This window comes from Pleurodeles waltl, chromosome 9 (genome assembly GCF_031143425.1).
Source record: "Pleurodeles waltl isolate 20211129_DDA chromosome 9, aPleWal1.hap1.20221129, whole genome shotgun sequence".
In the NCBI taxonomy this organism is placed as follows: domain Eukaryota; kingdom Metazoa; phylum Chordata; class Amphibia; order Caudata; family Salamandridae; genus Pleurodeles; species Pleurodeles waltl.
In genome coordinates, this window is record NC_090448.1 from 1,140,088,838 (window position 1) to 1,140,111,818 (window position 22,981).

The following is a 22,981-nucleotide window of genomic DNA, read 5'->3' on the forward strand; positions in this document are numbered from 1 at the left end:
TACCACCTTGTAAAAAGTGGGTTAAGTTGATAATCCTTATGATGATATGTAGGAATCAGGAGCATGACCAGTTGGTTTGCTTGCAAAAATGAGAAATTGTATTTTTTGGGGGGGGGTGGAGTGCAAGTGACATAACATGCTGATTCGAATATGAGCTACAAATGTGGGGACTGGTAGTTGGGTATAGGAGCGATAGCTCTTCAAGGCTCTTCTCATTTATAGGAACACTTTCTCAAGCCTCAGTTTTCAGCGTGAAAGACCTTGGACTTGAATGGAAGGGATTGGTCTCTCGATCTTCTATATCTGACCGAGTGCATGGCAAGTATTTTAAGGTCAGCTGACCTCTGATGTCGGGCACGCTTGAAAATCTTGGTGATGCATACCTGGGAATGCAGAAGGATTACATCAATGGGGCATCTGTTGAAGTAGGTGTAGGGTCTCAAATTGCAAGCTTCCCTTCATGGAAGCTACTGGACACTGCTCAAGATGAGCTCAAAGTGTATACACAGACATCTGTGATAGCAATAATTCTTTACTGATACAGGTGTATTTCCTTACATGTCAAACAAGTATTAACACTTACAGGAGAGAACAACAATGACATTTGAGAATCTTGTCTACCAGTGGGCCTTTGCTTCCAGCAACATAAGTGTTAAAATATTTTCAATGTGGAGAAAGTAAGTTGAAGAGCCTAGGTGTAACAAGACAATATAGAAGTTAAAGCTATACAAGAATTGCACTGGGTTACTTTATTTGTACAAGAGAGGATCACCTGAGTGTTAGAATTCTAATGGATAATTCTACCTGCAGATTCCTCATCTTTGAATATTCCTCAGGCACAAGACTGGACTGGAAACTTCTGTAGTTCTCCAGTGCTGGTAGAAAGCACGGGTTCCATTATGATGTCGGACACGGGTTGTGATTGGCATCAGAGGTATATAGCCCCAGGACCAGTTCCCTGCCCTTTGTTCTGATTCTTTCTGTGCATTTTAACACATCTAGAGCTTTGTTTTCTCACACCCTGTGGAGAATTTTGTCTCACAAAATGTTTCAAATAAGTACAAGACACAGACATGTCACCTCCAAAGTGGTCTGCTTTCAAGCCCTGTCATTGGTATGATGGCCAAATATCCATCGTGGAACAGGACAATGACTGTCTCTGGCTCCTCGGGTTGCGGAACGACATGTCATTGTGCGACCTCTGCTGACAGATGCACCCAAAGACCATCAAGGAGCATACAACCAAACTTTTTGTGGCTCAATCTGAAGAAGACTGTTAAGGGTGCTGCAGAATGAAGTCGCGGTCAAGGTTTAAGTCCAGGTCACAATCAATGTCACACTCGTGCACCAACTCTTCGTACAAGAGGAGATGCAAGAAGAAGAAAAAGTACTCCTCTTCTCGTTAATGGTCTAAATTGGCAGGTAAGTCCCCAGTGGTGTCGCCCACGTGCCATCTCCACTCCCACCTTCTCCAGCCCTTTCTCAACCCGCCTTCATGCCCATCCATGTTCCCAGAGTACCCAGTGGTGGGGACAGGTCTATTGGCTTCCATGCAGGCCTTGATGGGTGACGGTCTCCTATGAAGGGCCATTGGGGCCCAAGAGACCAGTCAGAGGTCCATACGTTCCCATTTTGAAGATGCTCATGGCACCTGTCTTTTAGGCCCTACCAAACTCACCGGCTTCGAGACCAGCATTAGTGGAAACGTCAGCTCTAAGTCAGATACTGGCGTCAGACTCAGTGCTGCAGCCCAACCTGACTCGGAATACGATGCCATCTTTGGCGGTCTGTCATCTACGCTTTCATTCCTGCCACAAGGTCTTATCAGCTCCCCAGTTCATCACCCTTCGACAGAAGACTCAACAGTGGCACACACCTACTGGTTTTCTTCAAGGATTACGATCTGCCCGTCCGGATTCGGGCCTGGTTCGACTTTATTTTCCATTTTCCCTACCTGTCTTTTTCCACTCCACGACTCAGAGAGATGGAAAAGAAGCTGTTCAGTTTTCATCCCAAGTACTCTAGGCAGGATCAGCACTCAGGGGGTGATTCTGATTCTGGCGGGCGGCGGAGGCCGCCCGCCAGAATTCCGCCCCCATTATACCGCTCCGCGGTCAGAAGATCGCGGAGGGTATTATGAGTTTTTCCCTGGGCTGGCGGGCGGTCTCCAAAAGACCGCCCGCCAGCCCAGGGAAAAACTCCCTTCCCACGAGGATGCCGGCTCTTAATCGAGCCGGCGGAGTGGGAAGGTGCGACGGGTGCAGTGGCACCCGTCGCGTATTTCAGTGTCTGCAAGGCAGACACTGAAATACTTTGCGGGGCCCTCTTACGGGGGCCCCTGCCGTGCCCATGCCATTGGCATGGGCACGGCAGGGGCCCCCAGGGGCCCGCGACCCCCCCTACCGCCATCCTGTTCATGGCGGCTTTCCCGCCATGAACAGGATGGCGGTAGGGGGGGTCAGAATCCTCATGGCGGCGGAGCGCGCTCCGCCGCCATGAAGGATTCCCCCGAGCAGCGGTAAGTCGGCGGGAGCCCGCCGACTTGCCGCTTCTGACCGCGGCTGAACCGCCGCGGTCGGAATGCTCGTGGGAGCACCGCCAGCCTGTTGGCGGTGCTCCGTGGCCGCCAGGGTCAGAATGACCCCCTCAGTCTGCAATCTCTGCCTATCCACTGAGCACGATGCGGTGTTGTGTGGGGTGTGCTTGGCCTTTTAATCCAAGATGACACTTTAGCAATGGAAAGAATGTCGCTGGGCCCACTCCACCATGCAGGCACAGAAAGCCGACGAAGAGCATGATATCTTCGGAGAGCAGTCAGTAGAGCAGAAGGAAGATCTTGAGGACACTGAGGCACAGGCTGTCCCTATGGACATCCCCAGACTGCTTGTGAGAAGCAGTGATGGCTCTTACTCTGACCCTGATCCGTCAACATCAGAAGGCCACATGAGTATGCAGGGGAAAGGCATAAACTCCAACTCCCCCCTCCCAGTAACCCAAACAAGATGGCTCACTGAACCTCACTGCTGTTGGGCCACAGGGTTATCTGAAAGCAGACAAAGGAGCAAGTCCCTCCACCAGAATGCAGAAAGGATCATTGGTATCGAAGATTCGGTTTGTGAGAAAAAAGCTCTTGGCATCGAAAACGTGGTTGAAGCCCAAACAGCAGCCTGTGGAGCCGATTCTTGAGAAACTCCAAGAAAGACTTGATAATAAGCAAAATATCTTGTTTATTAATCCAGAAACTGGCAGGGTAGTGACAAAACGATCTCTCCTACTAACAGACACACTTGCTAAAAGGAAGAAGACTTTTGAGGTAGAAATCATGGGTCCAAATCCACCCAAGTATCCAAAGAAGAAGCGTAAAGACAGGGGCAATATCCATTTCCTTTTTCCTCCAACTCCACCACCTCCACCTGCTTCAACACCCTATAACTTCTCCTCCTTCACCTGTCCTTCCTATATTGCCGTCTACAATACCACCAGTCAATACACAATTACCTAAACACTTTCCTTGAGCACAGTCGCACGCATCACCCGCACCGTCATCAACTGGTGACATTGACACAGGGGATGATATTCAACCCTATGACGCTTCATACATTTGAGATCCACAGGGAGACCCAGATGACCCACGGGATCAATATGAGATAGGCCCCGTGGATGATACAGGACCTGACCTATATCCCTCTATACCCTTACCACCAGATGATGCAACTACCTACCAGGAGATCCTTAGTAGAGCTGCACATTGTCATATGGTAGTGATCTCCAAACATTACAGGATGATTTATTGGTAGAAATACTAAATAGGTCTCATAGGACAGTACAGTTTTTGCCCATGCTAAAAGGGATGCTTAACCACACAGGGGAAATATGTAAACAGCCAGTCAAGTCCAGAGTGATAACCACAAGGGTTGACAAAAAAAGCAAGCCCTGTCCCTTTGATCCTAAGCACAGGTTCCCAGTGATTCCTTGGTAGGTCACACTGCTAGAAAAAGGACTTACTTTCCTGCTGTAATAAACTGAAGAGCTACTGCAGCTTCTCTCAGAACAATACCGACAGAGAGGGGCTCAGCTAGTGGAGGAAAGAACAATAATGTTCGATGGCATGTGTATATCTGTACATACATATGCTGTGCATAAGCTCACCATCTAGTGTTGGGTTTGAAGTAGAACAACTTGTTTTTCTTCAAAGAAAGTTTTGCGAGTCATGGTATCGAATGACTCCGCCTCTCGATAATACTGCGTATGAGCATTGAGTCCTTCATTAGGTTGTTTCTCTCCATCATCTGGTTCGGATGTGTGTTCCTCTCGCTCCGAGTTCTCGGCTCCATACAGACTAAAACGGTTTTCTTTCCGACTTTCTGTCATCGTCGGTATTGTTTTCGAATGCATATTCTTCAATACTTTATCTTTCGGTTAGATTTCTACACCCGAAATCAAATATTCAGCCCTTTGGGCGAAAAGAGGCCGTCTCAGGCCCACCTCTTCCATGTGCCATCAAACTATGCAGCCCTAATGTAACATAACCTATTTCGGTTTTGCCCTCTGACACTCAAAATTTCCACTTACCAACCACCACCAGGTGTGTAATTTGTGTCTTTCTCCTGACCACAACAAGCAGACCTGCGAAGCATGCCTTTCCTTTCAATCAAAGAAGACACTTAGAGATCGAAGAGCTTGTCGGATGGAAATGGTGTCTAGACACCCAGACGACACACCTGACATCTTCGGTGGCAAGCATGTGCAAGAAGAGATGGAGCGGGAGGGGACCTTCTCCATTCAAGATTTAGATTCTGATATGCAGTCAGACATCAAGAGTCAACCGTTACAGGCAGCGCAAACTTTGAGTAAAAAGACCCGTTTTCCATCGACCAAAACAAAATCAAAAGAGGTCACTGGTCTGCCACTGCCTTTCAGCCATGATCGAAGCTGAGAAACGTATGCGGATGCCCCACCTTCCACCTCGGCACCGAAAAAAGCCAAGGAGAAGCCCTCAGCATCACCCTCCAGTGGCTCCACTTCGGCTCTGACAAAACCAAAGATACATAGTGCATCGGTGTGGACTACTTCAGTATCGACCACTTCGACACCGAAAAAGAAAAAACTTACATCTACAGTTTCGGCACCGAAACTTTTCCATCCACAAAAACTTTGGAACCAAAAATACTAGAAAAGACTTTCTGTGATTCTAGACACTCTAACTATCACTCCACTACAAGTGGAAGCAATTTTGGAAGTTATGGACACTTGTCAGCGCCGACTTCAAATCCAAGAAAGAACAGGGCGGATTATAACATCACCTCCGCCCCCTTTAAAGAGGAAATTAACTTTCTAAGAGAGTCTTGATTCCGATCCGCCTCCAAAAAAGACTACCTAGGAAAAGACTCCTTTTCTTACTCAACCTTCTTTACCTCCACCTGCTTTTCCTCAACATACTCCTCCCAACACCTCCCCCTTCTTTAGGGTTCACACCACCTAGTTCACCACCTGGTAGGGCTCAAGATTTAGGGGATACATTAGATGACCGGGACCCATGGGATGAGTATGATCCGGATCTTATTACGCCAAATGATCCAGATCTTTACCCATCTAGACCTTCACCACCTGAGGATTCCACCTCATATCAACAGGTTATAGATAGGGCAGCAGCATTTCACAATGTACATATGTACACTGATCCATTAGAGGAGGATTTGTTATTTGACACCCTTGGTGCAACACATAAGTAAAGTTAATTCCTTCCAATGCTCCCAGGCATGCTCAGGCACGCAGATGAAATATTTAAAGGGATATCACTCCCTGAGTGGATAAAAAAATACAAGGCTGCACCCACTGATCCTTTATGTATAAAAACACAGATTCCTCCAGACTCTATTGTTGCCCCTACTGCACGCAATGGGGCTAATAGCCAATCAACAGGAGACACACCTCCTCCTAATAAAGAAAGTAAAAAATTAGATGCAGCAGGAAAAAGAGTGGCAGCCCAAGCAGCCAATCACTTGCGAATTGCAAATGCACAAGCTTTGTTAGCCCGGTATGATAGAGCTCAATGGGAGCAAAAGTTTCAGTTAGCATTGCCTCTTTTTCAACATCACCACATCACAGTGAAAACAGTCATGAGTTTTCTCAGGATGATGGTGTTATGTACCTCCATGGTGCCCCACTCATGCCTACATTTGGGCCCCCCTTCAATCACAATGGTCTCAAGAAGAGGGCCATCTACAGGATCTAGTGTTGGTGGGGCCAGTGACCCATCACTCTCTGATGTTGTGGAAAAGCAAGAACTTGTTGCAGGGTCGGCCCTTCAAAGCCCTAATTCCGCTAATCACCATTATGCCAGATGCATCACTACAGGTTTGGGGGTCACATATACAGGACCTCACAGAATGTGGCCTCTGGTCACCAACTCAGAAACACTTTCACATTAATCATCTAGAGCTTCTTGCTATTTAACTAGCTCTGAAAGCTTCTTGGCAACATTTTCATAACAAGGTAGTTCTTATCCGTACCGACAACATGACCACAATGTATTATATCCAACAACAAGGCACACACCCCATAGAGCTCTCAATCATAGCAGAGCAGATATGGCACTGGGCCATACATTACTGAATCCACCTCCTAGCAAAATACCTACCAGGGGTGGACGACGACTACTCAGATATGCTCAGCAGAATGCATTAGCAAGTACGAGTGAGAAATCGACACATCACTTCTCCACTCCTAACCCCAGAGATAGACCTCTTAGCAATCCAGCTGAATGCAAAATCCCAAAGCTTCGCCCCCAGATTTCCTCACCCACAATCCAAGGGCAATGCCTTATGGATCAACTGCTCAGGGATATTTGCTTATGCTTTTCCACTCTTCCACCTAATTCCTTACGTGGTTCAAAGGCTAACACAAACATTCCTCACACTAATCCCAATAGCCCAAACATGAGCACAACAATCTTGGTTCACTACCCTGTTATAACTATCGTTAGTGCCACATGAGAAACTGCCTCTCTGGGAACATGTAACTCAGGAATAGGGAAAGATACTACATCCAAATCCCACTCAGCTCAATCTGCCGATTTGGCTCCTGAGGTCTTCGAATTTGGACATCTTAATTTCCCACAGGAATGCATGGACATTCTAAAACAAGCACACATGCCAACTATTCAAGTCTGTTTTACGGCTAAATGGAGAAGGTTTGTACATTACTGTGTAGCTAAACAAATCTGCCACTCTCGTCTACAGTGCAAAACCTCATGTGATATCTTTTGCATGTGCATCTAGCAGGCCTTGTATACACCTCTGTTAGATAACACTTGGCTGCGCTGGCTGCTTACATGCAAAACAGACAACATATGTTGCTCTTTAAAGTTCTAGGAAGCAAGGTGTTTAAGGAATGACTTAAGATAATCATTCCACCTTCAAACCCCCATACCCCCAGCACCAGTCAGGAAACTCAATATTCTTCTCACTAGACTCATGGGACCACCCTTTGAACCTCTACATTCCAGTCATTTACAGTTCCTTACATGGAAGGTAGCTTTTTTGATAGCATTCAGAAAGCACCGCCGTGTTGATGTTTTAGCTAATCAACAAGCCAGAATGAGGCAAGCTGTATTACAGACACTTTTTTTCAAACATCTACATCAACCACTAGCAAATCATTGCTTTTGGTTAACACTGCTTTACATTCTATTCTAACGATATGTCACTACGGTCAACACATGCTATGAATCAAATATGTTACTTACCCTATAAGCATCTGTTCATAGCATGTAATACTGTAGATTCATATGCAGCCACCCTCTTCCCCGGACGTTACTGGCTGATATATTTACTTCTTTACTAAAAATATTTTACCTTACTGTATCTTTACTTGCATGCTAATTTTTTATGTCACTATTTTACTCCTACCCTAAGCTCACCCGATGAGCCAAAAACAATCTAACAAAGAAGCCAATGACATTGCGGAATACAGACTATTGGAGGAGTCACAGTGCCTCGTGACTCAAAAGACTTCTTCATAGAAAAACATGTGGCAAATGTCTGAGATCAACACTAGGGGCCAGATGTAGCAAAGGGTTTTTCCCATTCTGTGTCTATGGGAAAATGTGTTCGTACATATGGCCCTAGATGGCAGATGTTTGCTAAGCATATGAATCTACGGCACTACACGCTATGTATAGGTGCTTACCGGATAAGTACCATATTCGTTTCCATTCAACAGGGTTCTTGAGGACTCCTTAAAGGAGCCATGGGAAAAACAATCCTTTTGCCCAACGATTAACAAGATTATTGTTCGGAGGTACAGACCAGCACCATTGGGTCCAGCCCTCATAACCATTCATTCCTCATCAGAAAGCTTGGTAGTGCAGAGCCCCTCCATATCCAAATACATTCCTGTGGCTTTTCCAATACATCCTCTGAATAGGATTCTAAACTCCTGGAAGCTATCGGAAAAAAGGGATTTTCAGCTGGCACCTTAGCCCTTTGCTCCTTTAATAGTACCTGCCTATTAGTGAGCTATACCCATGCTTTCTTGGACATGGCAGCTATGGTAGTGTTAGACATGCTCTTTGATGGAAAGAGACTCTTGAGGCAAAATGTGAATGCGATGCTAGAGTGCTTCAAAGAAGGTATAGTGAGCACGTTCATTAGGATTGCAGTCTGCTCTTGGGACCTTTCTCCCCATCTAGAAGCCAAGCTCCTTCTCCAGGGGTTTCTTAAAGAAATCCCAGGCCTCCAAGTCAGATCAGCAGCAGCAGGGTAATCATTTTGTACAACAGTACAGAGGGAAAGACAAGGACCTTGCCAAACAGCTTTCTTCTCCTCGTCCCCAGCACCATCAAGAGTAGTAGATAGAATTATGGGAATATTTTGGTTATAAAACCACAACAGCATAGATTGGCCAATTTGGCACCCATGTCGTGTGTTACACTTTATTTTCTGTTCCTATTTATCTCCTTTTCTGGTTCCTTTCGCTATTTCATTTTTCCATTTCTTTTTTCGCTTTCTCAGTGGTCAAAGATTTAGCAATTTAGCGTCCTCCTGCCACTATATATGGGATACAACCACTATGGCCTTCTGATTCACTACCAGTGCAGCTTATTGCCCCGCCGATGTAGAGCGTAGAAATTGAAATTGGAATATCAGCCGGGCCAGCACCTTTGACAAAGTGGCATTCGTTTGCAGGGGTGAGGGCCCTATTTTTTCTAATTTGTCTAGAACAATGGAAACTCTGATTAGTGATTTCTCTTAATTTCTATATCCACAGAGTGTGACTACAGGGTCCGCTCACCTCGAAGTTGCCCTATGGGGCCCCAGTGAGCCACGTCTGGAGGTATCTGAACTCACTTAATAAATCATTCGTCAAAACTCAGTGTGCTAGCTGTTGGTACTTCCTTCATCTTGCAAGTAATGGGCCAATGTACACAGGAATTGTATAAGTCAGCGACTTGCATGAATTAACCGATTTATCTCACTCTCTATTTTTCACTTAAAATTCACAAGAACTAAACAATGTTATACCTCGTATTGGATAGTGTCCGAATACCTAAACACATGAGACCTGGTTCGGGTCGTGGTGACTTAAACATGTAGACCATGATTATCAAGATGATGTCAGGGACCATTGCCACCCCTAGCTACATCTTTTTATATTTTAACCTTACCCTGATTCCCAGAAACATAATATAATTAGATTGGGATATGGGAGGTAATTTTAACATACACTTCACACATCCCACTGACAATGTCATTTAGAAGTGCTCCTGGCAGCAGGAGGTTGAGCCCACTCAGTCACATTAGGTGTCTGAGTGCTGACCTGACGATGATGCATGCCACAGGTGTATTCCAATGGTGGAGGGGCTGTTAAAAAAACTTTAATTGACTCCCTTGTATAAAAAAAGTTTTAGTTTTTTTGGGTCTCCACTCCCTTGTGATTTTGGATTTCATGTATGTTCCCATTCTGATCCTACAGTCCCACAGGAAACACTTGTGGTTTGTGGTGGATACTGCCCATTACTAATACTTAGTACGAATAGGGTCATGGTATTCATGTACCTGGATGACTGACTGAGCAAAGCCATGTTGCCTGAGAGTTTGCTTCATCATTTGTAGTCAACAGCCTCCCTGTTTTTTACTTGGGGTTTTCTGTCAGTTGCCCCAAATCTCATCTTGAGTCCTCTCACTGCCTCCTGTTCAGGATGCTTGTTTCCGGTCCAGTGAGGACCTGGCTTGGCAGTTCGGGCTGGACTGTTCCCATGGGGAGCATGGTCAAGACTGATTTGCATATGGCTGGGTCCAAACTGGGGTGGCAAAGTGGGCTGAAAATGATGGATTAAACCCAGATCTTTGTGACTGGGGGTGAATGTTTGCATTGATCAGCTTTCCATCCATCATCTGGTCTTTTTAGATCGAGCGTAAGTTCTCGACCTTGTGTATACTTTTAAGAATACTTATACTGTGGACTTAAAGTGATTTAATTTGTTGGCTGCAGTGTATATATTGATGCTAAACTGGCAAAGTCTTGCATGTTTTTGCCTGGGGTAAGAATGCATTTGCAGCAAAGATATAAATCGAAAACAGTGGTTTCAATGCAAGAATTCCCTTGCAGCAGTTGTGTTTTGCAGAGGAATAGGGCCTCGAAGGCAAACCCAAATCCCTCACTGCAGATGTTTCAAATGGCTTCTGTCTTCGATTTCACTTCCGTAAAGGGCAAGGCCATTTGAAGAAATGTAATATGAGCCTCTGTGTTAATGTTTTCTACACTCGTGCACAGGCAGTGCCACTGAAATTGTGCTGCAGAGGACGACCAAATTATGCAGCAGTGTTGAATAACTTATGAAGTTAGAAAATACAAATTATGCGGCACAATGCAGTACATTTTGTAATAGAAATAGTTCCCTAAATTGTCCTTTCTAGGTTGAGCGTGCAAGCCCTTTGACGTGTTGTAATCAATCTGTGGGCTTTGATCCACGCCCATCACTATCACTCATTCATGGGCTTGCCTTTCAAAAATCCTTTGTTATCATTGGTAAATGCTTTACATGTGTCTCTCCTTGGGACAGTTTTGTTACCGCCTTGGCCATCGACTGTTACATGGATAGTTGCATGTTTCCTGATACGTTTGACTGCGAGCTAACTTTTTTATTTTTTTATCTCTCCTTCAAACTTTTTTTTTGTGTCTCTTTCCTTTCGCACTGATGCTCATGGTGGGAATGGTCCTTTACTTTTCATTTTCAAATTATGTGGTAGGAAAAGTCCAGTTAGGAATTTACAGAGCTAATAGCTCTCACTCGAGCAAATGCGAGACCCATTGCATTGCAAATGCTTGTTTGGTTTTGTCGCCCTAAGTGAGAAGGGTATGCCCAGACGTGGGTCGCATGCTCACTGTGCCACCGGATTCAAGCTAACCTGGCTGATAAAGGGTGATACCTTGAAACCAGTCCCAGGCGCTTGTTTCCGGTCCAGGGAGAACCTGGCTTGGCAGTTCGGGCTGGACTGTTCCCATAGGGAACAGGGCCAAGACTGATTTGCATATGGCTGGGTCCAAACTGGAGTGGAGTTGTGGGCGAAAAACACTGGGTTAAACCCTGATCTTTGTGATTTGGGGTGAATGTTTGCATTGTTCAGCATTCCGTCCATCATCTCTTATTTTTGCTCCTGTTCCTCAGGAGAAATGACTGGATATCATCTGTCTCAGATGTTTCCCTTTTTCAACAAAAGATACTGGATAGGATTACTGTTTCAGGTGGGCGCTCGAGTGCCAATCCTGAAGGTCCTTCATTTGCTTGGTTTGTTGGATCATCGGGGTCACTCACGCACGCTGGTACATGACTGCTCTTCACTGTTCCCTTTGCAGGCAGTGGTTCCAACAATAAGTTCATCCATTGTGATCTCCAGAGTTGCTGCATGTAAGTTCAGCTGGTTGGAAAGGAAGGAGAACATGTTGCAAGGAAGACCTTTCTGCTCCCCTCCAGCAATGACCATGCTGTAATGGACGCTCCAACCCTATGTGGGCAGGCATTTGGATGATCTGGTGATCCAGCTGCTTTCTGACTACGAAAGATCGCGTTGCAGAAATCTTGTTGGGTGCCCTTGTAGCGACCGAAATTCACCTTTGGGGACGCCAGATCTTGTTCACGGTTGCAAACGTACTACTGGTGAGCCCAGTATGAAAACCACTCTGCCACGCGACGGTTGGTGGAATTTGGCCGGAACTCTTTATTACAAGCGTAATGCAGAGTGGCCAAAATTCCCCCAACTCTGCCAACGGAGCAGAATTAATCACCCACACCTACCTTTTTCCCTCCACCAAGGAGGAGGAGAGGCTTCACAGGCTCGTTCCAAAGCAAACAGTAAGCTTCTGCATAAGCACAAACTAGCTTATTTCAGATAGCCAGCTGTTTGCCAGCTACAGTGGCTAAAAAAAGGAAAGGCAGTACAAAAGCAAACTGAATCTCACTGGATCATTTTAGGCATCTAGATCTGCTGTAGGCAAGAAAGACCCAGCTGAAGGGATCAGGGCCCCGTCTTAGGGGTTCCAGTGGCTGATATCTGCAAGGAAGCTATGTCATACTCTCTCCATACTTTTGTCAGACGCTGTTGATTGGCATCGGAAGTGAGGAGAGATGGAGAGATTTTACTGGTCTGTCCTTCATGACTTTCTGGTTTAGCTCTCCAGTTCCAACACCCAAGAGGAGTATTGCTTTGGAGTCCATTCAAAGGTGAAAAACCCTCTGGTAGAAGTATCCATCAAAAGATGAAGTTACTTACCTTTGTCAATGATCAACCTCTGTATTCCTCACCCACTCTCTCACCTCCCATTTCTGGAGAAAATGCATTGCCTTCCCTAACAAGATGCCAGTTCATATGTGTTGCATCACTACTTGATTGTCAGTCTTCTCAATGTGGCCTCGGAAGTCGCGGCAAAAGCAGAGTTGAACTGATGTTGAGGTGCAGATCCTGGCATAATATGTCTGCGATGAAGTTCTCAAGACCCCGTGGCCGATATAATAGAGCCTGCACCCTCTACCAGCACCACAGGGCCATGGAGACAGTTCTGAACCGGCCTGATGCCTGTGGAATATTTAAAGGTGAGGAACCTGCAAGCAGACACAGTGTCCCGCCAGAAAGACCACTACTCTGGATAAGTAACTTTTAATGCTTAAAAATGTATGTATTATGAGTTGCCTCCCCTACAGAAACACTTTTTTTCATCTTAATCATTTCCCTTGTGACAGCGATGTTTGAAGTGTTATTGCTACCAAAACTCTTTTAATAAAATCATTGTATTTGTGTCATCTAATTTAAAACCTGTTTCTCTCCAAAAGTTTCAAATCGAATTCCAATCCGAGTGGTGTCACATGTTCAGGCAGAAGAATCGGAAAAGGATGTTGAGGTCGCTGGTTTGCTTGAGTTGTTGCTTTCATTGTGGAAGAATGATTTCCGGGTACCAGTCCCCATACAGCTAATGTTTAGTCCAAAGAATGTTGACTACATGGCGCACGTAGAGCTGCATCAGGTGAGTCATTGAAACAATTGACACATGTTAGCTTGTTGTAACACACAGCATGTTTTTTCTCATCCTAGTAAAAACAATTTTTGAAAAGTCCCAGATGTCACTATTTTGCTATTTTGGTGAAAATCATCAACAATGCTAATTGCCTAGTGCTATTGTGTGTTTAGATTTTAGAAAACATGCATATGACTAGCATGCCAGTCCCCTTGTAGAACCTCACACACACACACTAATAATAATAATAATAGCAACAAAGCCAATCTAATTTGTAAAGATTTGTGAAACATTTGATTTCAGAATTTAAATATTTGTTTATTTTGCATTAAAACAAAAAATGGATGGTATTTCTTGTGGTGTTTGTTTTTATTTACAGTTTTTCCATTTTTGACAGGATTAACATTAAAAAACCTGTACGAGAAAGCTATACTCTGTAAAACCCGTACATCATTAGAATCAGATGAAATCCCCCACCTCCTCAAATATACCAATTATGTTTGTATAGGATCTGGCCAATCAGGGTGTTGAGGGTAGTCTACTTGCTTCATTCCTACCTCACCTGCCTTTTTCTGAGTCATTACAGATGTCAGCGTGGTCTCCGCTCTTTATTGTTGTCCAAAGTGCTACAGCCTCCCACTCCAAAATCACCTAGGGTAACTGGATAGACAAGTGCACCTTTCACTCCACACCAAACCCCCTGCATGAAGTGATTCTTTATTATACTTCAGTTTTGTCTCTTCCTTTGTGTCCTAGGTGCTAGGTCAGGGAAGCCTATTACATTTTCCTTGTGAAACAATTTTCTGTGTGGATTCTGTGTTTCTCAAACTTTTACTCTGTCATTTCTTGTATCAAATATTGTATGCCTAGCTCTCATAGACCTTTTTCTTATTTGCAAGACTCTTTTCTTATTTCCTTGCAGTTTTGTACATCACGAAACCGGCACAAGAGTATTTGAGCACTTTAAGGTGGACTGTGTGAAATACAATAGTGACTAAATCGCAGTGGGTAATTAAATCTTTAGACATGTAGTAGGAAAACCCCAACTGCTTGACATCAGTCTTTTAAAGAAAAAAGAAGAGCGAAGTTGGTTCAGTCAGTGTTTCTTCATCATCTCAGTTCTGGAGAAAACGCATTGCCTTCCCTAACAAGATGCCATGTCAGTATTGTATTGCACCACTATTTGATTGCCAGCCTTCTCAATAAGGCCTCGGAAGTCGCGGCATAAGCAGTTTCATCATCTCAATTTGTGCTTGCTCATCGAGCTGTACTTTTCTCCTGTATCATCATTCAATAAACATGGAGGTCTCTGCTTTGCTATGGCCCATTACTTCCTTTTTCCACTATTCAGCAAAGCCCACAAGTTCTTCTCCCTTCTCTTGGAACCCACTGAATTCTGATTTATTTCGGTCGTGGCTAGTCCTCAAGCTCTTTCGTTGGAGCAGCAAAACCTTCTTCTTTAATAAAGTCTACTATTTGCTTGTCCGCTGCTTCCGCTTTCTCCATCAGTTGTTCAAATTGGCATCTTTCTCCCTGCCCTTTTTTTTAAGGCCAGCAGCAGCTGTATATTTCAACTTTATCGATCTTTCATTGAATGTATGAGATTTACTTTTGATTGATACCACAATTTTCCCCAAGGCTTCTATTACGGAATCAGTGGTAGATGCAGCCTCCCCTTCTTTCTGTTTCAGCTTTAGTTTGCTTTTGTTGCCTCTGGTGCTAAGAAGTCCCTGCCTTCTGCCTTGTCCTTTACAAGTGTCAGCATGGTTCCTGTCATTAAAAATCCAATAAGAAGAAATATCCAGGATTTGTAAAGCGCAGCAAATCACCTGTGACCGTCTCAAGGCGCTGAATTGTAGTCACAGGAGATTAAGTGATTTGCCCAGAATCACAGGATTTGTGAGCTGACGCTGAGACTCCAATCTGGTTCCCCCAGCTCCGATGTCCGCAGCTCAGGCCGTTAGACCGCATCATCTCTATTAGGGTATCTGATAGTTTGCTCCTTTTCAAAGTAGATCTACAGCATGAGCAGGGCTGACAGGTGTGGTCCCAAAATGCCCACCGAAATAGGGCTCTTCTGCTTGTATAGGCCCAGGAAGTTTAATAATCTTGGTTAAGTACACTGGGTATGATTATTCACAGGGCTTTAAGTGGGATGAACAAACTAGGAGGGGGTCTCTCAAAGGTGTTTGGCCTTTATATTTAAGGTTGTTGCAAAAAAACTTAAGCTAAAAGTCTGTGCTTAGCATAGTGTGCCGTTCAAATGGTATTTTGCTGCTGCTTTCTGTCAGAGCATTCTGACATATAATACAAAAACTGTCATTAAACCTAAAACAAGCCTGGACTATTGGCTTTGGCAATGGTTGTAAGTTGCATAAGATAAACATGTACAACACTGACTTTGTTGTATATAATACTGAAAATGCGTTAGTTCTGAAACGGTGAGACTGTGAAACAACTATAACGAGTCTCTTTGAAGTTACATAAAAGGCAGTGAAGATGGTACTGCTAAGTTAAGATTTTTTTTTCATCCTGACGGTGAGGGTAATAATGGAGAGCCTGATAGGGGCCCGTCTCAGTGCCTGCTTTTCAGAACTGCCAGTGCTGAGCACCGGCAGGACCCGGCCCAATTAAAGCCTTGATTGTTCATAAGCTGGGCTGTATATACTGCCTGTGAGTATGAAATAAGGTAAGATTCAGATGCATTGTAGGGTAGTTTTGGTTGGGGGTCCTGGTTGATAGTACTTTTTTGGTGCAACTGGGCTTAGATCGTGATACACAATAATCCTATGTAATCTTCTCACACGCTACACTCTCTGGGGTGTCCAGGTGCTTCACAACTATTCAGCCCTAATTTTGGTGAACAGACCTGAAGATAATTGTGTTGATGTTGAAATGAAGGTGGATTGTTAATTTTTTTTGCCAGACCTATTCAAACATGCTCCTTTGGGTGCAGGCTGACCAGTCCAGCACTCATAGTAGCTCACTAGGCTGACCCACTGCCTTGTGGGTAATAGTAACATCTGTTATGTACAAGCACTTAGCAAAGGCAGACATGCGGATGCAGCACAATAATTATTTTTTTATTATTATGCATCTTTACTCATGATGTGAACACACTGTCTGCTCTGGAATAAAGCTGAAAATGTTAGGCATGCCTCTCTTAGCCACTGGTGCAATGTGGAAAAATGTCTGAAATAACTATTGCTGCCACGTTGCTGCAGAAATGGTAAATACTCGGGCTATTCTTTGCTCCACAGTGGCAGGCCTTCCTATTTCTGTTTCACGGACTTCTTGACCACGGGCTCGTGGGAGACTCCGAGGCAGAGAGCTATCTGCACAACCTCCAAGGATTCTCATGGCCACCTGTAAGTACATAGATTTTAATATCAGGTGTATTACTTGCAATTGCTTCTCTTCTTTACTTGCTGCTAAAAGTAAAGTTTCCTTACATTATGTTATTGGTATTTGCATCGCGCTTTCAGCCGTCATGTCGCTGGAATGCTTTCTTCGTCGCAGTGTCCTTGCTCGGAGAGCCATTGTTTGATGGGGTGTGGCTCACTGGGGTTTGCTTGGTGTGGATGTTGAGTGTTTAGTGTTAGTGTACAATTGGTTGTGTTATTGAAATTCTTTGTTAACCTACGTTAGAAAATTAATGTCCCACAGGCCTTGTGGTCCTAATTCATTATACGTGAGCACACGGACTTTTCGAACAGAAGTTTGGTACACAAGAGCATAAACTGTAAAAAGCATGAACCGAAGTTATGTCAGGGAACCTGGCCAGGAGAGGTTAATTGAAGCATTGCTGCATAGATGCTGATTTGAGAGAGATGACCAGTGAAACATGACAACAATAGAAAGTTTCCATCTTGCTGCTAAAGAATGGCATTTCATCCCAGTTGTCGTCTGAAGGGATCTGATCTTCCTTAGGGATGCCTATCTGACCAGCTGTCTTGGCAATTTGCTATATACTTTTTCTTCTGTTGTCCTTATAGCCAAAGATGCACAGATTGGCCAGAGCTGTTCCAAACAATCCTTATTCTGATAGCCCCGCCCTGTCTGCTGAGTAATGGTATTAAAACTTCTAGCTCACACAGGAAAGGACCCCTAACGAAGAGTTAAAATGACAATAAGTGCCCGCAATTGCCCTCCCCTCACATTGGAAATTTAGCTACAGACCCTTTTCTTCAGATTAATGGAGCATCATCCTGGTTTGGGAGAGAATTGTAGCATCTTTGGTTCAGCTTAAATAGGAAAGCTATGTAGAAGCATAAAGGTGTGTGTCTGCCCAGGCTGTATGTGACAATTATTCTTTGGGTCCTGGAACAACCAGTGGTTACTGGGCTGTATTATTAGTAGTTTGTGATGGTTACCACTGGTGTCCCAGACCTAGAATTCTGGTGCATGTTATTTGGGCAGTCACATTACTCCCTTTAGGCAGCTACTTCTCGCAGGGCAGCACGGTTGAGCATGCATGGCTTTCTCCAGGAGTTGGTGTGTGTTAGACACTCAGATGCAGCGACACACTTAAAATAGTACTCAATATCATCATTGTCCAGTCAGTACTTTACATTGTGAAAAAAAGGACTTTACTTGGCAGAGAAGTAAATAGAAAGACCATGTCCAACCAAGTGCTATACTTCACTATGGAACACACAGCACAGGGAATACAAAAAGTCTGTCTAGAAGGTTTGCTTATCCAGATAACTACAAGTTTCATAGTCAGGAGAACCTTTCGGACAGTCGGATCTGGAAAAGGGCATGTTGTTGAAACAAAGGTGTTCCACATGGCTTTCTAAAGGTGTGCCACCCACCCTGCTCATGTAATACTGCCTGGACAGGCCTGCTTCCCTCCCCAGTGAGCTTGACAAGCATGTTAGTCCACTGGACCTTCTCTGTGTCTTTTGAGTTTGTATAGACATCAGAGCAGGGCTAAAGAAACTGAATTTGTAGGAATGACCTTTATACATTCAAAAATAGCTACCAATGAAAGTTATTTTTTTTTTTACTGTGGGACTAAATGACCGTGTTTGTAATAATTTCTCAAATGTATGCTGATTTAGTCCTGTAATACTTATCCTTTTTGCTTTGGGGAAACAAAGAATTCCTAATTCCCTTAACATTTGCGTTCATACTTGCAGGGCATTTTAGAAGAACTTCAAATTTTATCAAGTGCCTTTAAGCCTGAGCACGGAGCAGAGTCTGTTGACAAGATCAGAGCAAGGGAATCGATGCAGGCGCCTGATGGGACACTGACAGCTCAAAGATAGACCATGGACCCAAAGCTCAGAGCAGAATGTGGAATGAGTTTCGCCTGATGGGACACTGACAGCTCAAAGATAGACCATGGACCCAAAGCTCAGAGCGGAATGTGGAATGAGTTTCGCCTGATGGGACACTGACAGCTCAAAGATAGACCATGGACCCAAAGCTCAGAGCGGAATGTGTTTCGCCTGATGGAACACTGATAGCACAAAGATAGCCCATGGACCCAAAGCTCAGAGCGGAATGTGGAATGAGCTTTTGGAGTAAAAAGTGCTGTCAGTCACGCAGGGCACTACAAGACCCACAACATGCGCGTTCGCTGAGAAATGTGACCAAACCTGGAGTTGGACACAAATTTTCTAGCATTGTGCAAAAAAAAAACAGTTTTCAGGACTGAAGGCCCTGATGCAGAACATTGTTGCAGAAACGTGGGCAGGATGTCTCTGTGGTGCAGAGGAAGACGGAGAAGGTCCTTATCTTTGCTGATGAAGAGTTTACAGCCGTAACCGGCTTCGAAAGACGTTTTAGGGCCCGTTAGAATGGAAAGATACCTGCAGTGAAATTCTAAGTGCTTTATGCACCACTGATTACAGATTTCATTGGAGAGCCCCTAGCCTGACTTCACAGCTGTCGAACATGATTGGTACCACTGCTTCATTACTTGGGCCATCTCTTTCTCTCCAAGTTCATCATGCAGTGTTTGCTGTGTTCCATTGATTCCATATATGTTGGCATGAGTTGGTGTTTAAGCAGGGAGACATTTGTAAGCCGGTATCACCATGGTTGGAGTTTTAAGAGTAAATTTCTCATCTTATAGATAGAATTCACTGTTGGGTTTCCAATGCAGGTCCGTGTTCTTTTAAAGAACATCTTCTGAAATCTACACTTCTTTTTCATGTTTTATATTAGCACATTGAGGATTGTCTGTTGTAAAAACAGTGCATTTTTAGATGAAACAGTAAAGTGTTTTAGGTGTGCACTAATGCAAAGGTGGAAGCCCCATGAATCTGTCGGAGTACACCAAAGGAATCTCATCACTGTCGCAAACACCTTATCATTCAGAGTTTGAGGGCTTTCCAATAGAAAGTGGTAAAAGAGCAATTCAAAATAGACATCACTCAGCTTTATACATGTCAATGCCCCATTGATGTTTTAAATTACATTCAGTAACTTTCTATAACTGAGACATTCGATTTTATATAGTTCACATTTTTTTTCACGCCTACCCAATTTTTTGTCCTCACCCTCTTACAAGAATGTAGTAATGTTGGCTGTATTGTCTATAAATGTACAAAGTACGTATGCACTTTACTAAAGGGGTCCCTGCTTATTCCTACTCACTGCTCCTCCCTCCTTCATTTCACATTGTTTTCCAGACCACCCCAGTTGTTTTCAAAACCTTTGTCGCTTGTAGGACACAGACGTCTATGCTTTCACTGAGCAGCTTTCTCAGTTCTGTCACTTGCTAGGCAGGCAGAGTGAAATGAATAGTTGCACAGATCTTCTTCTGTTGCCCACCACTGCTTTTCCCACAATGCTATTGGCCGCTGTAAGTTTAGCAATAGTCCAACCCCACAAAGTCAAATCTCGAAGAATAATCTCCTTTCCTTTCTGTGCGAGGAATGCACATATTGAGACCAAATGCAGATGAACATTCCTCATACAAAGTAGTCTAGTTGCACTTTTCTGGGATTTAATTACAAGGCGAAGATAGATTTGGTGTCACTTTCGCCTGTTTAGTTAAGTAAAAAAAAATACATCTTTACTGCACTTGAAACTTTTAAATAACATATCATGAAAACATGCTTTTATGGACAATAGAAAATAAAGTATTCAATTTTCTCACCCTTCTATCACTGACTTTAGGGATATGTTCACGAAATAAAGCTTACTCAATTTCCCTAATAAAGATATATTTTTTAAATGAGTGTTTTGTCCTGTGATCTTTATGGCGGAGAACATTTCTTGGTACTTTTTAAACATTTATAAAACTGCTCTTGTAAAATACTTAAAAGCTGCATGTGAATGAATTTGTTTGTGGATCGCCTGAGAGATAATTATAATGAAGGCTTCCGTGGCACCAGGGCGTGGTGGCTGCTGTGCTACAGGTGGGATCTAAAATTGGGAAGGAAAAGCCGGTGGCCTCAGGAGCCAGATATCAGAAGTTTAAATTTCACTAATCCTATAAGGAATGTTTGATAAATCCCATCAATTCTGCAGGATTCCTCAGGTTACTAAGAAATCTTAGCATTATCATTTACAGAAATTTGACCCAAGTAGCTAGCAACAGCTGGTGCCACGTGTTTATATACATGTTTCGGTTATGGACAACTGCAAATATACAGATGTTTTATTTTTGTAACTTTTGGTTAGAATGATTTCTGGCAAACGTTTTCCTATGTGGGACACTCCTATTTCTTTAAAAACAGGCCTCCTAGGGAGAAGAATATTATCCTGTCTTGCACCACTGATTGTGGAGATCAGACTGAGACTGAGCAATGTTGCCGGGAGTAGACGAGTCCCCACAGTGCACCTTTGCTGGGTAACCAAATGGAGCCCTGTAATGAGGGCTGAACATCTCCTTTATGGAAGGAGTCAAGAGTAAGGAACTTCTGCTGACATTGTAAGTAGCTGGTGATGCGTAAACCCAACCTACTCCTGTATTGACTCAACTTCGTCATGTCAGTTTCTAAAGCAGAACTTGAGTAATTGTTCGACAAGAAAATTGTTGATTATCTTTTTAAAGCTGGATTCTTTATTTTTCAGAATTGGTTTCTTACATTTACAATTTTTCAGTTATTGGAGGTATTTGTAATGCAATCCAGGATTTCTTGTAAGTAGTTCTGAATAGGAATTAAAACATCTGTCGTGAAAGCAAGCAGAACCATCACTTGGCCTCTTGTGAGGGAGCTTAGGTAACTGAAAACCCCACCTATGATTGATGTATGATAACACCTGACCCACATATGACACTGGGAAATGAGAGGTTCTGATTGAGTTGAAATGCATCACATTACACACATTTGTGGCTGAAGGACAAAACAAGAATACACAGCAGACCTACCATTAGTCTGCAGTTAGAAGGGTATTCCTTCAGCAACGGAAACATGAGTGAAGACCCATTTAGTGAAGTGTAAATAATGAATACTCAATCGCTTTAGCATCATCGTTGTACTTCATTCACAACATATTGACATAACCTTAGTCTTCCTTTTGGTATTTCAAATAACCTATCTTTCCTTCCATGTATGAACAAGCATTGGCAAAGCGCCTAGGTCTGTATTAGCTGGAAACCTTTTGGATTTGTCAATACTTGTTTTGTTTTTGTCATAGTTTTCTTTAGAAAACTTTATTGTTGGGATACCTACCTGGCCCGTGACAATATAAAACAAAATTGGCATTTCCATAGTAGTCACTGGCACTGACGACAACTACATTGTTTGGGGATTTGCTCCTTGTTAGATAGTGGGATGGCGTCCCTCACAGTGAAGCTGGTCAGTGGCTGAAGAGGGCGGACCCATTGCCCAAAGCAATATGCTGTAGTGGGCAGAATAAAAATATCAATGGCACAAAAAAACAATAAATGAAGAGGGCTGGCTGGAAGCCCCTATATATAATTTTAGTAAAATCAAAAGATCTTGGCTAATGCCATAGCTAAATATGAAACTGTAGCTGCTATTTTTTAAATCTACTCCTGTAGCCTAGGGACCTATGTGAAATATATGTTAAAGAGAAAATAATGTAAAGTATTGCAAAATCCATAGAAATAAACAGAATATCTATTGATTGTCTTCATTTGTGGCATGAATTAAACACAATTTTTAAAAAATGGTGTCCGCCTAAAAGGAGCAATATAACAGTCACAGTAGATCTCAGAAAAAAACTAAATTAAACATTACAAAATGGCATATATTCGGTGTAAGAGAAAATTGGACAGGTACAGAGAAAATAATTGTAATGTATGAAATAAATGTGGAGAAAAAGTGACTGGGTTGAGAAATGTTGTGGATGGTACTTGAACTTTAATTCATGCCGCCTGACCAAAAAAAAATTAGTTTAATTTTTTATAAAAGTTTCCCTGCTGGAACTTATGTGTGAAATATTTAGACAATGGCAGAAATTCCTCCTGGTCACAAATCATTTCAGTTTTCTAACCTGCTTGATTGAGAAGGAGGAGTGCACAGATTGGCTGCAGGAACACAGG

At 43.4% G+C, this 22,981-nt stretch overlaps 1 protein-coding gene across 1 annotated transcript in view; it reads left to right on the top strand.

Annotated features, from left to right (window-relative positions):
- The window catches only part of CDAN1 (codanin 1), a 219,765-nt gene extending 199,061 nt beyond the window's left edge, over nucleotides 1-20,704 (top strand). The window contains exons 26-28 of the mRNA XM_069208913.1: nucleotides 13,331-13,521; nucleotides 16,773-16,880; nucleotides 18,654-20,704. Of these exons, the coding sequence (XP_069065014.1) occupies nucleotides 13,331-13,521; nucleotides 16,773-16,880; nucleotides 18,654-18,782 (428 nt within the window). The 3' untranslated portion in view covers nucleotides 18,783-20,704. The remainder of the gene's footprint in view (nucleotides 1-13,330; nucleotides 13,522-16,772; nucleotides 16,881-18,653) is intronic.
- Nucleotides 20,705-22,981: the final 2,277 nt, after the last annotated feature.